The 18,098-nt window shown below is 41.0% G+C and overlaps 1 protein-coding gene across 1 annotated transcript in view; it reads left to right on the forward strand.

Annotated features, from left to right (window-relative positions):
• The first annotated feature begins 5,770 nt into the window (after positions 1-5,770).
• PCOLCE2 (procollagen C-endopeptidase enhancer 2) overlaps positions 5,771-18,098 on the forward strand; it is a 91,215-nt gene continuing 78,887 nt past the window's right edge. Inside the window, exons 1-2 of the mRNA XM_007524072.3 lie at positions 5,771-6,220; positions 7,403-7,511. Coding sequence (XP_007524134.1) covers positions 6,144-6,220; positions 7,403-7,511 — 186 coding nt within the window. The 5' untranslated portion in view covers positions 5,771-6,143. The remainder of the gene's footprint in view (positions 6,221-7,402; positions 7,512-18,098) is intronic.

An 18,098-nucleotide genomic window follows, 5' to 3' on the forward strand; every position in this document is an offset into this window, starting at 1 on the left:
GAGGGAGGAGGCTCAACAATGGTATTGCTTATGCTTATGTATGAGGCCCTGGGTTCATTCCTCCAAGCTATATAAAGAATGTTTTAAAGTTGTACACTATAATTATCATAACCATATCAATTTATTCCTTTATTCTGAAGAATATGGAGCTTTGCACCAGCACAAGTCCACTGTTCTTGGTGGATTATTGTTGCTGTTATTATTATTATTATTGTTACTCAAATTTCAGACAGAGAGTGGGGGAGAGAGAAGGAAAGACACCATAGAAATGAAGTGTCCTTGGTGCTGTGCAAGGTGCTCCTACATGGTACCATAGACTCAAACTTGGGTCTTCAAGCATGGCCGGATGTTATCTTCTAGTAGCAGAGCTACTTCTGAGTCCCTGCCTTTCACTTTTGAATTTCACTATAATGTAATGTACATTATATGTTCTGTACAAGATTACTTTTGCAAAAAGTATTATGGAGTTTCATTTTTATCCTCTATTATATCTGCCGGTCTAGCTTTGCGGGCAGGAGAGAGACGACCAGGGACTCATGGCTGAGCTGGTAACGCAGTTCAGTCTTTATTGATGAGGAATGCAGTGCAAGCCGAGCTATCTCTAATCACAGTCCTGTCCTTATATATCTCCTGAGGTGGAAGTGTCAGGTCGAAAGAGTATGTACGTAGGATGGGGGGTGGGGAGAAGGAAAAAGCACTGGAACCAGTGGGGATTAAACCAGTGCGGGCAAAACAATGATTATGTAAATAGACCACAGTGTCAAGCAATGCAACAGAAGGGGTCTTAGAAACAGAATTTAGAAGTAGACCAACATATATCCCCTCATTTTCTAAGGAAGTATGGAGACCACAATACTATAGTTTGACAAAGGTTAAAATATCATTTATTTAGCGTGGAGCTAATTAAATTTTCCTGCATTAAAAATCATTCTTTCCTGTGCTAAATATGAACCAACATGGACCCCAGGTTAGATTGATGGGGTTTACAGTTAACAGTATTAATATACTTTTCCCATACTTAGGAGCTACTCTATGCCTTGATGTAGTGTTCTAATCCTATTCCCAACTCTGACACCATCTTCTCAGAAAATACTTTTAGCCCACCTGAATGTTAGCTGTCAAAAATTAGGGCAAAAATTAGTAATCATGGGCCCCTTGGAATAAACTTAAAATAGACTTCCTATATTCTTCCAACATAAAGACCCCAAGTCTCATCTGCTATATTCTTACCTTTAGATTCCTGATTATTAAACCATTTGTTCTGCTTTATATCTTAATGTTTTTCAGCCACCAAGTTGCAGATGCTACCATGATGCCAATCTGACTTCCCTAAACAGATGACCTCACCAATGTGTCCTGGAACCCCACCTCTTCAGATTCCTGCCCCCACTAGGCAAAGATAGAAACAGGCTGGGAGTATAGATCAACATGCCAATGTCCATGTCCAGCAGAGGAGCAATTACAGAAGCCAGACCTCCCATCTTCTACACCCCAGAATGATCCTGGGTCCATACTCCCAGAGGAACAGGGAAATTTCCATTGGAGGGGATGGGATACTGAAGTCTAGTGGTGGGGATTGTATCCCTCTTATCCCACAGTCCTGTCAATCATTATTAAATCAAAAATCAAAAACAAAATCATTCTTTCTGGAAGAGACTTTGATTCTGCAATTCTCTTCCATCTCTTTCCTTGAAATAACTCATCTAGGGTTTCATTTGCCCAGGAAAAAAAATAATAATTTCCTTACTTTGTTTTCATCACTTTCATCCATTTTATGAAATGCTGTATCTTTTATAAGATCAGTATCACACTGTGGAGTAAACTTACATTTCTGAATGTTTACAAGTTTGATGAAACTGACCAGAGAGTAACCAACAAAGCTGTTGATGTATTTGGCTTAACTAGATAGTAATGTGATACAGGAAGCAATGCTTGGAGGGGTTGAATTGTGAAAGTGCTCCATTCACTGAGGGATATTTTAATATTTCTAAAATTTTGTTTCTCTGTGCAACACAGTATATATATATATATCAAACATCAAGGATCACTTTTCTACCAGTCTGTTATTCTTTAGATAATCCATTTACAAGGTCTTTGTCCTCTCTAGCTCTCTCCCCTTTTCTACTGCTAGCATGTTTAGTGTGAATCCCTATCCATTGAACCAATTCTACATTGTTAAAGTCCAGACATTGGGCTCATAGAAATGAACCTTACACACATTTTCAGTCTACTTGGGTCTGTCTCAATTTTAACACGTTAAACTTCTCAGGACATTTAAGGTTTATAATTTTGGCCAGACCCATAGCTCCAAGTCAAAAATGTGCTTCAAAGAGCAAATAGTACAGCTCTTAGTAAACTTTTAAAATCATGTGCTACCATCAATGTCTTTCTATGTGTCTCAACAACAACAGAGCCATCAGTGTGGGAATGTTCTTTCTTTCTTTCTTTCTTCTTTTATTTTTAATGAGGACACATGAAAGCACACTTCACAAGTTAAGAAAGGAAAATACTGTTGCTTATATGCATGCCAGCAGTTCTCTCTCCATGTAGTCATGTTTCAAACTTTGTGTTTTCATCTTGAAATTTGAAAATGTAGTTGATTCTAAGAAAGAAGTATTTTCTGGCTATGAAGACTTACTTCAAATCATTACCAGAAAGAGAATTGAGCAATGATTCTCCTTTATAACATAAAACTATGACCTTTTAATGAAATATTTTCTAAATCATTTATGCCCTTGAATAGCATATTCTTGAAATGTGTGCAAAATAAACAATCCTTTATTTTCCTCTTTGCTGTTTTAAAACAATTTTTATTGGGACCAGGGTGTAGGTTTTAGGATACTGCCAAATGTCATGCAGGGTGTGGTATCCTTAGAGGGTTGTTTTTGTGTTTTTTTCAAGTTGTAGTTCTTGGGTTTTTATTTTTTATTTACTTCTTCAAAAATAATGAGATAACCAAACCTCAAAGAGAAATTCCGGTTCTTACTGTTGTCTCATGGGTTCCCCACTAATAAAAATCAGATCATTGCCTGCACCCAGTTTTCACTTATTTCCTTGCCAGGAGAGCTGATGCTCTTAACATTGTAAGCTCATTATTAGAAGCTTTAACAAATTATTATTTATGATTATTATTCCTTAGGAAAGCAAAAATAACTAAGAAGGGTCACCACATGTAAAGCACCTAAATTCAACTGTATTCTTCTTGTGGTGGTGTGCTTATTGAAAATCTCAGTAAGTCCATTCTTCCCTTTTCTATTTTGTTTTTTCTTAAACTAATCCCTGGTTACTAGGAAACACAGAAGCCCCACCTCTGACTTCACAGTTAGCAAAATGAAGGCTAAAGATGATTTTTTATATAATTAGAGCAAAGCCTTTATCCTACAAGACTAACTGTTCTTCTAAAAACAAAAAGAAAAGAAAAAACCAACCAAGGTCTATGCATATCTTAATTCCTCAATCTTCTTCTTCTAGCGTTTGCCCTTCTTCTGTAGCCAGTTAATGGTTTTGAAAGTGACTGGGATCCATGTGGATTCAGTCGGCTAGGAAGGATAGTCAGTTTCCCCAATGAATGGGTACTCACGGGATGCACCACGGGAAGGTCGATCCAATGCATCCCAATTCCTCAATATTACACAGAATAATCGCTAGAAAGAACTTTTTTAAAAAGACCAAATCAAATCGATGGCATTTACAATCAACAATATTTATACCCCTTTCCCATATTAGGGAGCTGCTCTCTTCCCTGATCCAGCTTTCTGTTCCTTTTCCAGCCATAACATCATCTCCCCAGGCAATAACTTGGATATACCTGCATATCAGATTTCAGGCTCAGGGAAAAAAAAAATAAACAGACTACACATGCCCTTTGGAATTTAACTAAAATATGCCTACTAGCTATCTACAAAATGGAGTATTCCCCAACTCTTCATCTACACTATTCCAGCCCTTAGCTCCATGATTGTTCAACAATTTGTTTGGCTTTGTATGTTAACTCTCTTTTCAGCCACCAGATTCCAGATGCTAGCAGAATGCCGACCAGACTTCCCTGGACAGACAACCCCATCAATGTGTCCTGGAGCTCTGCTTCTCCAGAACCCTTCCCCACTAGGGAAAGAGAAAGACAGGCTGAGAGTATGGATCGACCTGTCAATGCCCATGTTCAGCAGGGAAGTAATTACACAAGCCAGACCTTGCACCCTCTGCATCCCACAATGACCTTGAGTCCATACTCCCAGAGGGTTAAAGAAAAGGAAAGCTATCAGGGGAAGGGAAGGGATACAGAGATCTGGTGGTGGAAATTGTGTGGCATTGTAACCCTCTTATCCTATGGTTTTGTCAATGTTTCCTTTTTATAAATTAAAAAATTAAAGATAAAAAATAAATACATTTTAAAATCTTTTTTTAAAATTTGTTGGACAGAGACAGTCAGAAATTGAGAGGGAAGGGGATGATAGGGAGAGAGACAGAGAGACACCTGCAGCACTGCTTCACCACTTGTGAAACAGTTAACCCTGCAGGTGGGGACTGGGGGCTCAAACCTGGGTTCTTGTGCAATGTAACATGTGCACTCAAACAGGTGTGCCACCACCTGGCCCCAAAAGATCTTTTAAGAAATGAGATGCCAGCAAAGAAACCCCATTTTCAGAACATAACATGGGATGGTGTTATCTTATGACTGGGATTCTGTCTTCATTATTTGACACAGTTAGTGAGGATCTACCTACAAACTGCTTGGATGACAACGTATTTCTGAAACCCATCACCTTTAGTGTTGGTGCAACTAAGGAAATTTGTGTTTAGTGAGTTGTTTTTTTTTTTTTTTTAAGAAAAATGAAATTCTAGTCTCATTTGTTAGATTATGCAACTTTCCCCAAAACAAATAAAATGAACACATGCTGGAAACAAAACAAGACAAAATTCATCACAGAACCATCTCCCTAGTGTCATGCACCAGTAAGACTGGAAAGGCCAGAGGGAGGGAAGGAGAGGAGGGAAGGAGAGAAGGAAACATGAGCAGGAGTTTAAATATGATATAATAAAGAAATATGATCTTGAAAAACAAGATCAGAAGAGAAAACACAAGTAGAACCTGAGCTGGAATTGGCGTATTGCACCAAAGTAAAAGACCCTGGGGTGGGTGGGTGGGAGAATACAGGTCCAAAAATGATGACAGAAGACCTAGTGGGGGTTGTATTGTTATATGGAAAACTGGGAAATGTTATGCATGTACAAACTATTGTATTTACTGTCGAATGGAAAACATTAATTTCCCAATAAATAAATTAAAATTAAATTAATTTAAAAAGCTATGCAGAGAGGACCAGCTAAGCCAGCACATTAGCTCCCTTAATTCCACCATCCTCAGGGTGCAGAGCCTGGCTGGCTGTTTGAAATCCCTATGGCTTTCCTCCCTTTTCAAAAAAAGAAAGAAAGAAAGAAAGAAAGAAAGAAAGAAAGAAAGAAAGAAAGAGAAAGAAAGATGAGCGGCAATTAAATATGATGGAATCCCTCTCCAGTTTCTCTTGCCTTATATCTCGGAAGTCTGAAGAAGATAGAAATAAAGAAGGAACTCCAGGTTTTTCAGCAATCAGCAATCGCTGATAACACTTCCCGTTAAGCAACTAGGGAAAAGCACTTCCAGAAGCAAACCAAGAGCCCCCCACCCCCTCCGCTGGGTTGAATGGCTCACAGATCTAGGAGCCAGGTCCCATCTGGGTACCACTCGGCAGGGGCTCCTCTTTCATCCTTCTCCCCGCCGCCCCTGCAGGCGGGTGTGACCTGGCTGTGGCTCCCAGGGTGCCAAGGAGGCGACGCCCGCGCGCCCCAGGGGAGGAGGCGGCTGGGGCCGGGGAGCCGCCCCCTCTCGCCGCCGGAGAACAAACGGGATATTCAGCAGTGGTCTGTGGCTGCCAGAGCAACTCCTCGCGGGGGAATTCAGTGTGGAGTCGGGCTGCTCCGCGAGCGCCTTTAAAAGCGCCCCCACCGCGGCCGCCGCGCGCACCCAGCTTCCCGGGCGGTCCCACGGCGGCGAGCGAGAGAGCGAGGGGCGAGCGCGCGTCTCTGCCCGCGGGGGCGCCTGGGCGCGCGGTGTGCACACGGGGGCGCGCCGGCCGGGGGGCGAGTCCCGCGCGTCTCCAGCGGCCATGAGGGGCGCGGGCGCCTGGGTCCCGTTCTGCCTGCTGCTGGTCGCCGGGCTTTCGCGGCCACAGCCCGGGGAGAGGTAACGCGACCCTGCCGGTCCCCCTTCCCCTACTCCCCGCTCCATTCGCTTCCTGGCATCTCCTTCTCCCCGCGCTAACCCGGGGGCGGCTCTGAGCACCCCAGGACCAGGTCACTCTGATCTACTTCTCCTCTCCTCGAATGCTTATGAGATTTGAGGGACACTCTTGAGTCCCAGATGTGTGGACTATGATTTCCTTCTGTTTCTTTCCCGGGGAGAGGTCAGTGGCGCCCGGATTGCTCGCGGAGAATTAACTTTTTTCCAGCCCCTTAGAGGACCTCCCCGCGGTCAACTGGGGCATCTCCTTTTCCACCTCCCTCACCATCAACCTCTCTTTTTCGAAGAGCAGTTCTACTAATAGCCCTTTTCAGAAAAGAGGAGGAGGACCAGGCATTTCTCCACTCTGCCGATTGCATTTATTTGTCTACTTACTTAAAATTTTATTTATAGTCAGAGCACTGCTCAGTTCTGGCGGATGGTGGTGCCGGTGATTGAACCAGGGACCTAAAGGCTCAGCCACGAGATTCTTTTTGCGTAACCATTATGCTATCTCTCTAACCCTTATTTATATTTATTATTTATTTGTATTTGCCGCAGTGGCTCAGTGCACAACTCCACCACTGTGGCCACTTTTTAATTTTTATTTTTTATGGAGGGTGAGAGACAGAGAGGAAGGTACACAAAGGAGTGATACCTGCAGCACTGCTCCACTGTTGCTAAAGTTTCACTCCTGCAGGTGTGGACCGTAGGCTTAAATCCAGGTCCTTGAGCATGGTAAGGAATGCACTCCACCCGGTGAGCCATCACCCAGCTCCTTCTTTTCTGTATTTAAAGCCACGCCTCTCAGCCTGCCTGGCTTTCAGCACCTCTTCCACTCATCTAGCTAAAATTTCCATTTTCTTCCATCATTTTACCACTGCATAAAGGATTTGATTGCATATGGAGGATGGATGGATAGATCCATTATCGTAGTGGTGACAGATGGCAGATGGAATGAATTTTTCATCAAGTTATAGTTTAAATATTTTAAGAGTCAGCAAGCTTTCAAAGTCCTTTAACAGCTCACACATTTATTAATCAATATCAACTTTATCTGGACGACTAGGTTACTACTTTCTAAAGTTGGCATTAGATTATGAGCTCTTGCTTCAAATTGCTTCCTTTCCTCATTTATTTCCCCAGACCTGTGTTCACATGTGGTGGCATTTTTACTGGAGAGTCCGGATTTATTGGCAGCGAAGGTTTTCCTGGAGTGTATCCTCCAAATAGCAAATGCACTTGGAAAATCACAGTAAGCATATATTTTTTAAGGACCCTTTCCTGGGAAGTGGGTACTGGAACTAGTGGGAAGTTTGCTGCTTTTGCTTTTGGTGTCAGGACTTGGGTTAGGGTAAAATACCTGCAATAGTGACATATTGGATTTGCTTCAAGTATTTGGGAGATTTTTTTTTTTTAAATAGAATTACTGGTATCCTGCATTAGCAACTAGAAAGTGCACAAGATAATGCGTGAAGGAGTAAATTCTTAAAGGAGATGTGTTTCTGAGAACTCAGCCTGACTCAGTTGGGTTTCATGAATACGTAATCAAGACTATTTTTCAGTCAACAGCAGAATGGCTTTGCTGCAAAGGTTGTAATGACTTTTTTAAGCCACATAAGAAATTTATTTACATAAGGATTCTGGTTCGAGCCCCCGGCTTTCCACCTGCAGGGGAGTTGCTTCACAAGCAGTGAAGCAGGTCTGCAGGTGTCTATCTTTCTCTTCCCCCTCTCTGTCTTCCCCTCCTCTCTCCATTTCTCTCTGTCCTATCCAACAATGATGACATCAATAATAACAATAATAACTACAACAATAAAACAAGGACAACAAAAGGAAATAAATAAAAAATTATTTAAAAGAGTTTAAATTTATATGTTATCTGAAGGACTTTTTTGAAATTAACTTTTATTTATAAAAAGGAAACACTGACAAAAAACATAGGGTAAGAGGGGTACAACTCCACACAATTCCCACCACCAGAACTCTGCATCCCATCCCCTCCCCTGATAGCCTTCCTATTCTTTAACTCCGTGGGAGTATGGACCCAGGGTCATTATGGGATGCAGAAGTTGGAAGGTCTGGCTTCTGAAATTGCTTCCCCGCTGAACATGGGCATTGGCAGGTTGATCCATACTCCCAGCATGCCTCTCTCTTTCCCTAGTGGGACAGGGGTCTGGGGAAGTGGGGCTCCAGGAAACATTGGTGGGGTTGTCTGCCCAGGGAAGTCTGTTTGGCATCATGGTAGCATCTGGAATCTGGTGGCTGAAAAAAGAGTTAACATATATAGCCAGACAAATTGTTAACTAATCGTGAATGTAAAGGCTGGAAAAGTTCATATGAAGAGTTGGGGGGGGTTGTCTCTGTTTTGTAGATAGTTAATAATCCTATTTTGGTTATATTCCAAAGAGCTCATGAGTATACTAGTTTTTTTTTTTCCCCTGAGCCTGACATCTGATATGGAGGGACAACAAAAGGGAATAAATAAAAAAAATTATTTAAAAGAGTTTAAATTTATATGTTATCTGAAGGACTTTTTTTAAATTAAATTTTATTTATAAAAAGGAAACACTGACAAAAAATAGGATAAGAGAGGTACAACTCCACACAGTTCCCACCACCAGAACTCTGTACCCCATCCCCTCCCCTGATAGTTTTCCTATTCTTTATTATGTTATTGTCTGGGGAGATGATGTCATGGCTGGAAAAAGGGCCAGAAAGCTGCATCAGGGAAGAAAGTAGCTCCCAAATATAGGAAAGGTGTGTAAATATTGTTGACTGTAAACCCCATTGATTTGATCTGATCCAGGGCCCATATTCAGCTTGGGAGCCTAGGTGACCTCTGCATCCCTGTAGATCTGAGTTCACATTCTGTGGTCACGAGTAGGAATGTTCCAAGCTGCCCCAATTTCAGGTCCCATCTTTCTCAGGTGAAAAATAGAGTATGTTGTCCAGCCTCCCTTTGTGTAATGACTTTTTAAAATATATATATTTATTTATTTATTCCCTTTTGTTGCCCTTGTTGGTTCATTATTATAGTATTATTGTTAGTTATTGATGTCCTTGTTGTTGGGTAGGACAGAGAGAAATGGAGAGAGCAGGGGAAGACAGAGAGGGGGAGAGAAAGATAGACACCTGCAGACCTGCTTCACTGCTTGTGAAGTGACTCCCCAGCAGGTGGGGAGCCAGGGGCTCAAACCAGGATCCTTATGCTGGTCCTTGTGCTTTGTACCATGTGTGCTTAACCCGCTGCGCTACTGCCTGACTCACGTGTTTAATGACTTTTAAAAGCTATTCCTTAGGGGTTTCTCTTCCCACTGTCTCCCCCTCCTTTCTCGATTTTTTTCTGCCCTATGCAGCTACAACAACAGCTATGACTACAATCACAGTAACAACTACAACAAGGGCAAAAACAAGGACAACAAAATGGGAAAAATAGCCTCCAGGAGTAGTGGATTCATAGTGCTGGCACCGAGCCCCAGCAATAACCCTGGAGGCAAAAAAAAAAAAAAAAAAAAGCTCTGTTTCTTGCCTGTACCTTGCATAAATATTTACTGGTGGAGATTAGAGAAGATCAAAGGAAATGTTCACCACGATTACTTTATATCCATTAAGATAAAATGAATAATAAAAAGAAACAAATCCCACTTAATGTCCTTGACTTGAAACCATCATTAAAGCAATCTAAGAATAGAGAATAATGATAATTGGGAAAAGGCTGGGGAGAAAAATTATCAAGAGAGGGCTAATGAAGTAAGTGCCCACATTAGTTAGTAGTGGGGTACACTCTGCTGAGTCAAGATGAGTAAGATTTAGAGATGGCCAGTTTAAAAAGATGCCTGGATTTAAAATTAGCAAGATCAACTCATTTTCCCTGTAAGCATAGGTCTGATTGTTATTTTATTCATTTTTTTCTATGCTGGGAAGTTGTTTGGTATCTGAACATGTTGGTTCATTTGAGCCCTTCATTCACTCATCTGATATATGTGGATTATGGTTTATAAAAGTTGCTGCCTCTTAAGGAGCACTTGTATGTAATTAAGGAGACAACACATTAGCAAGTTGTATCATCTTACTGGCTTTCTAAAATCACTCTGAGAAATTAACTATTTCCTCAGTTTATAGAGGGAGGGAAGTTGGAACTTAAAATAGACCGGTCACATAACTTGGCTAAGCAAATTTTATGCAAAGTGGAACTTTTTTTTTTTTTTTTTTTTTTTTAGAGAACACTGCTCAGCTCTCGCTGATGTTGGTGTGCGGTGTAGGGGATTGAAACTAGTACTGCGGAGTCTCAGGCAGAAGCATCTCTTGGAATAACCATTATGGGATCTACTCCTACTTGTGAAACCCCCTTTTTTTTTTTTTTGCTTACACTCTACTGGGTGAACTATATTCTTATTTTAAATTTATTTTTTATTGAGAGATTAATGTTTTACAGTTGACAGTAAGTACAATAGTTTGTACATGCATAACACCATTAAACCTATTTTGTAATGAGGCTTTTCCCACCAAGAAAGTCATCTGATATGTAGATAGGAGATGTCCCTACTTAATATAAAATTTAGCTCCAGGGCCTGGCAGTGGCACAGATGATTAAGTGCACACATTACAGTGCACAAGGACCCATGTTCAAACCCTTGACCCCCACCTGTAGGGAGGAAGCTTCACAAGTGGTGAAGTAGGGCTGCAGTGTCTCTCTGTCTCTTTGCCTCTCTATCCCCCCCTCCTCTCTCAATTTCTCTCTGTCTCTATCTAAGAATAAATGAATAAAATATTTAAAAAAGGGAGTCGGGTGGTAGTGCAGCGGGTTAAGCGCAGGTGGTGCCAAGCACAAGGACTGGCGTAAGGATCCTAGTTCGAGCCCCTGGCTCCTCACCTGCAGGGGAGTCGCTTCACAGGCAGTGAAGCAGGTCTGCAGGAGTCTATCTTTCTCTCCCCCTCTCTGTCTTTCCCTCCTCTCTCCATTTCTCTCTGTCCTATCCAACAATGATGACATCATCATCAATAATAATAATAACTACAACAATAAAACAAGGGCAACAAAAGGGAATAAATAAATAAATATAAAAAAATAAGAAAAAACATTTAAAAATATTTTTTAATAAACTTAGCTCCAGGGCAAATGAGGTAGTTCAGCTGGGAGCATGCCTCTTTGCCATGAACTCAAACCCAAATTTCACCGCTTTTATCAGTGCTGCTATGTCTCTTCCTCTCTTTTTCCGTCTGAAAAAAAAGTCATAGAGAAGCCCCATTGATAACAAAAAACAAATCAACAACAACAAAACTTGACTCCTGAGATTGATGACAAAAAACAAACCAGCAATACCCAGTAGAGTGCACACATGACCCTGACCTAGTCCAAGCTTCAGGAGTAGTGAAGCAATGTATCTCTCTTTCTTCTCTCCCCTCTACTCTCAATCTCTTTCTAAAAAAAAAATAACAAAATTTCACTCCTCTATACATTAATCTTATCTAATAGAATAGCAACCACTTGATGAGCTAATACATATTTCATTACGCATTATGTTATTAACACATGAATCCAGGAGAGGATAAGTCATGGAAAACGATTTTGCAACAGTGGTAGATAAATGTGAGAAAAGGTTCTGAAACAAGCCTACAACTTTGTTTTCCTAGTATAGTGTTTCAGTTGTGAATGAATTGCTGTAAGAAAATATCTAGTGAAATTCATGACGGAGAGGCATCGTGTATCTACAAGTAGAAGTCCATGGTTGACCATGTGTTAGGAGTAGAATGGGCATTACTGCCATGACATCAAGCTTTTATGGGGTGGGGTCAGTGTTCAGTGAAGCATTTCCCTGTTGAAGGAGTTGTATGCTTTAAGAGAGCCTGACTGCCTTATTCTTATGTGTGGGGCAGGGAAGTACAGTGGATGATCCATTTGGATGCAGTGTAAAGATAAGATGCTGTTACCCAGCAGTCATATACTGGATACAGATTCTTCCATCATCCAGATGTTGTGTGACCAGGATCTTTCTTTAAACCTCAGGATTGTTGTGAAAATAAAACATTAACATGTTTGAACAATAACATGTTAAAAAAAAAAAATTCTTTCCACACAATTCCCACCACCAGAGCTCCATACCCCATCTCTTCCCTCTTATGAATTGTGTGGAATTGTACCCCTCTTATCCTATGGCCTTGTCAATATTTTCATTTTATAAATAATAAAATAAATAAGTAAAAAAATAAGATTGTAGAAACAACAACCATAAAAACTCTTGAAGTGGTGCTCAATAAATGTTAGCCACCACTGTTGGTGTTAAGCCAGAGCACTGCACAGCTCTGGCTTATGGTGGTGCAGAGGGTGGGTGGAGGACTGAACCTGGGATCTCCAAGGCTCAGGCATCAACATCTTTTGCGTAACTATTATAGTGGCTCCCCCACCCATCATTTTTATTATCCTTATTTATTACTAGTCTTAATGTGTCCTTCTCAATCCACATGGATATAGCAGATTACTGCTTCTCCCTCGCCACTCCACTCACACTGGACTTAACATCAGCTCAAAACCATTTGGATTTTTTTTTTAATTAAAATTTTTTTTTAAATTTATTTAGCGGATAGAGACAGCCAGAAATTGAGAGGGAAGGGGGTGGTAGAGAAGGGAAAGAGACAGAGAGACACCTACAGCCCTGCTTCACCATTTGCAAAGCTTTCTCCCTGCAGATGGGGACCAGGGGCTTGAACCCGGGTCCTTGAGCATTGTGCCGTGTGCTCAGCCAGATGTGCCACCACCCGGCCCCAACAAGTTGGATATTTATGAAACAATCTACTTCATCATATATCTAGAAAGAATCTGCCTTTGTGCTTGGGTTCTCCTGTGATCTCAGTGGAGAGATTCTGTGAGAGTTGACCTTTTTTTTTTTTTTCCTTATATTTGCTAGCACAGAGAGAAATTAAGAGGAGATGGGGGAATGGATAAATGGATGGATGGATAGATAGATAGATAGATAGATAGATAGATAGATAGAGCACTGCTTCATGAAGTCCCTCCCCCCAGAAGTTGGGACATTCTCGAAGTGCCTGTTTCCACCATGTTGTGCCCTCAGGGCATTGTCTATTTCCCCAGGATATTTGGAGTGCTTTGGTCACTCCTCTCCCTTCCCAGAAGGTCCTTATGTATGAACCTGGGTCCTTACATATGGTAATGTGTATACTCAGACAAATGCACTCACCCCTGCCCCCTTTTTGTGGAGCTAGATTCTAAACACAGAGACCCACAATAATGTTGGTTCTAACAGACATTCAGTTCTCTTCACCTAAAGAACCTATGATGGGGCCAGGTGGTGAAGCACCTTGTTAAGTGCACACATTACAGTGTACAAAGACCTGGGTTTAAGGCCCTAGCCCTCACCTGCAGGGGGGAATGCTTCACGAGTGGTGAACCAGGGCTGCAGGTGTGTGTCTATTTTCCTTTCTCTCAATTTCTGATTCTTATCCAGTAATAAATAAATAAGATTAAAAAATGAAAAAGAAATGAAAAATCTTAAAAAAAAAAGAACCTATGACAGCTTTATAGTCATTGGGCGCTCAGTATTTTTCTCCTTTTTGTGTTGCTATACTTTGTATGCCTCCTCATTGTCCAAGGTGACTGCTGAAGTTCCAGCCATCATGTCCGCCCCAGGCAACAGAAAGGAAGAGGATTGGCATCTCCTCTCCCTTTAACAACATCGTGCAGTTATATGTAGTTTACTGTCTATATTTCATTGGCTGATTCTAGTAATGGAGCCACTTCTAGCAGCAAGGAAACTGAGAAATGAAGGCTTCGTTTTAGGCATTCCTGTGCACTGCAAAATTCAGGTCTTCTTTCACTATAGAAAAAAAGGGAAACAGCAGATGACAAATAGGCTCTATGACCTATTTGTTAGTGGTTTGCCCAGGCTGCCCAGACTAGTATTCATGAAATTTGAACAACTGCCAGCCTTTTGGGGGAAAATATTTTCAGAAAGGATAGGTAATTAGGTGATGCAATAGAAAGGACTGCATAATTTGCTTTTCTAGCTAAAGCTTGATAGTTCCACTCTTAGCCTCTTGAGTTTATTCTGCTGCAAGGGGCTGCCTCTTTTATGTGTGCATATGAGTAAACTACCGCACTAGAGAACCCAGCACGTTTTCTGGGTCATAATTACAGCCTCAGTGGAATAATCACAAAGACTCTGGGTGTTCTCAGAATCTCATTTTGACATCTTTAATTCATTGCATTTCACAGGGAATAGCAGGAATGTTTCTCAAAGTCATCTCAGTTTTTTACGGTTTTCTCATTAACTAAAATAGCAGAAGGAAGCTCCTACTTCCTGTAGTTCTAGAGGAGAGAAAGAGAGAAACATGATAGAAGTACCAAAGCTAGTACTTCTGAGGCCTCCACTCATTCAGCACATGGTATTCAGGGCTTTGTCCTGTTTTGCTCATGGTGGAGAACAAGGCAGCCAAGCACCTGGCCCTCTTGTAGCTAGTCTAGTTTGGGGAGACAGACACAGGTAGTTTATTTTATTTATTTATTTTTAATTTTTTTAATTTTATTTATTTATTTATTTATTTTGGATAGAGACAGCTGAAAATCGAGAGGGAAGGGGATGATAGGGAGAAAGACAGAGAGACACCTGCAGCCCTGCTTCACCACTTGTGAAGATTTCTACCTGCAGGTGGGGGCCGGGGGCTCGAACCCAGGTCCTTGCACACTATAACATGTGTGCTCAACCAGGTGCACCACCACCTGGCCCTGGCACAGTTAGTTTACAAACAAGTAAATAAGATATCAACTGATGGTGGCATAGACAGTGGCTATGAAGCTTAGATGAGGTGGTCAGAGAAGACCACTCTGAGATACTGACATTTAAACTGAAACCCCCATGGTGAGGAGTTGGCCATGGGATAATCTGGGGAGGAGCATGTTAGACCAGCAGGTGCAAAGGTCCTGAGGTGCATAGGAGCTTAATTTGTCTGAAGAACAGCCAGGAAGTCAGTATGGCTGGAATAGAGTGAATCCTGTGTGTGTGTGTGTGTGTGTGTGTCTGTCTGTCTGTCTGTCTATGGGGGTGCAATGGAAGAAGTGAAAATGTTTGCAAGAAAGACCCTTTTGGCTATGGTGTGAGATGGAATTTTATTTTGAGTTGGATTCCACTGGAGGATAAACAGAGAAATGGGAAAGTCTGACTTTAGCATCTGCTGTGTTATTCATTTATTTACTTTGGATAGAGAGAGAAAAAAACTGAGAAGGAAAGGGAAGATTAGGAGAGATAGCTGTAGCACTGCTTCGCTGCTCATGAAGCTTTCTCCCTACAGTTGGGGACCAAAGGTTTAAACACTGTAAAATGTGCACTCAACCAGTTGAACCACCAGCCAGACACTCAGCTTTTTTTTCTTTTCTCTCAGCTCTGGTTTATGGTGATGCCTCGTACTGAACCTAAGGCTCTGAAGCCTCAGGTATAAGAGTCTCCTTGAATAACCATTATATTATCTACACCTGAAGACTTTAACATCTGTATGCTTCAAGAAAGACAAATGTGGATTGTCGCAATGAAACATTTTAACCAGTTGTATTTGACTTTCCAGTATGTGCATATTGGAAATTTATTCTTAAATTATAGTATTTTGAAATTTTCATAGGAATTTTTTGTACAGCTGATATGCCCAATAGACTATTGACATTTGTCTGCTTAAATGAAAAATTCAGTTCTTCAATCACACTTGTCACATTTCAAGTATTCAATAGCTGTATGAGGACAGTAGCTATTTGTATTGGACAATGTGCATATGAATATTTCTACCATCATAATAAGTTTCATTGGACAGTGCTGGTATTAACAAGTTCTGAAGTTAATTTCACTCATGTTTTTATGAAAGTATTACTCAGCTATGGCTTATGGTGGTGCTGGAGTTGAACCTGAAACCTTTGGCGCTTTAAGCATAATTTTTTAAACATTTTTTTCTTTATTGGGGGATTAATGTTTTACATTCAACAGTAAATACAATAGTTTGTACACGCATAACATTTCTCAGTTTTCCACATAACAATACAACCCCCACTAGGTCCTCTGTCACCCTTTTTCAGGATCTATACTCATCCCCCCCCCTTAATTTTTTAAAAAGAATTTATTTGTTCATGAGAAAGGTGGAGAGAAAGAACCAGACATCACTCTGGTACATGTGCTGCCGGGGATTGAACTCAGGACCTCATGATTGAGAATCCAATGCTTTATCTTCTGCACTACCTCCCAGACAACAGCATATATATATATTTTTTTTTTTGCATAACCATTTTGCTATCTCCGTAGTCAAGGTAATTCTGTTCTACATTGTTGTCAGTGTTATGACTAAGGATCAAGTTCTCTGGATTCAGCTATGTTTTTCTGGACACCAACACTTGGTGACCTCAGCTAGCCTTAGTTTTACTAAATATCTTGCTCAACATGTGCTCAGAAATGAATGGCTAGTGATTACAAAAAAAATTGAGGTTTAAGAATTTGTTAAGTATTTGTAATCTATGATAGGGTTGAGGGTTTCTCCATTTTCTGTAAGAGCTCATTTTCATGACTATAGCCAAAGATAGCTACATAAAAACCCTTTTCTCTTTGTTATGTGTGTACAAACTATTGTATTTACTGTTAAATGTAAAACATTAATTCCCCAATAAAGAAATAAAACCCATTTCTCATAGGTAGTGGTGGTATGGTGGGCTGGGGTTAAGTATGGTTTCACAACTAAGATATGTATGATCTTTTGGAATATGGTGACTCAGTTTCTTCTAAGCAGGCATAGGAGTGGGTTGAGGCAAAGTCACCCAAACTGATTTAAGAGTCAGAATTAGTAACTCCACTTGTACCAGGTTTTACTACAAAGAGAGAAGGACAAAAGAAAAAAAGAGAGAAAATGAAGCTCCAAATATTGCCATACTATCACCTGGACCCCTCTTTCACAGTGGTCTTCTTGCTGGTGACACATGTCTACAGGGATAAGACTGTGCTCGGGGATAAATCACATTGGTAGCATACAGGACTTGCATTTGAGAGGACTCAGCTTCAATCCTGGGCACCACCTATTAATAGTCAAAGCTGAGCAAAGTTCTGGGAAAAGATAGAGGGAAAGTGAAAAAATTTTCATCCAGCAAAGGGACAAAATTGTGCAAGAGATTGAAAGAGCTGTCTGAGACCCCTGAAGAAATGAGGGGTAAGTGAGCCATTTTCAGGAAAGGACACAGACAACTCTACCAAGAACATATCTGGTACCATATTGTGTGCTGGAGTTGCAGATGAACTCTTGGCCAAGGTGAGAGTGGAGGGCTGCCTGTGATAATGTCCCAGGCTAAGGAGGAAGAAGATAAAGCCCAACTTCTTGGCTTCACATGCTGCCCTGGCTCAAACATTACCATTCCATTCATCACTTCATTATAAATTTATTGCAGCCTTGGCAGATCCCCAGTGTTCTTCTGTTCCTTGATCTCTTCATCCAGAGTTTTTTGTTGTTGTTAATCAGACCACTGCTCTGCTCTGGTTTATGGTGGTGCTAGAGATTGAACCTGGGACATCAGAGCCTTAGGCACAAAAGTCTTTTTGCATAACCATTATGCTATTTCCCCAGCCCTATTCATTTTCTAAACTCACAGTAAAATTAAAGACTTATGCTGATGATCTGGCACAATTTTTTATTTAATTCATTTATTTCCTATTCCTTCTTTTATTTGATAGAACAGAAATTGAGAGAGGGAGCGAGAAAGACACCTCCAGCATTGCTTCAGCACTTGTGAAGCTTCCCCTTGCAGGTGGGGACCAGGGTTGAGAACCTGGGTCTTTGCACATGGTGACAAGCATGCTTAACCAGG

This window comes from Erinaceus europaeus, chromosome 9 (assembly GCF_950295315.1).
Source record: "Erinaceus europaeus chromosome 9, mEriEur2.1, whole genome shotgun sequence".
NCBI classification, from domain to species: domain Eukaryota; kingdom Metazoa; phylum Chordata; class Mammalia; order Eulipotyphla; family Erinaceidae; genus Erinaceus; species Erinaceus europaeus.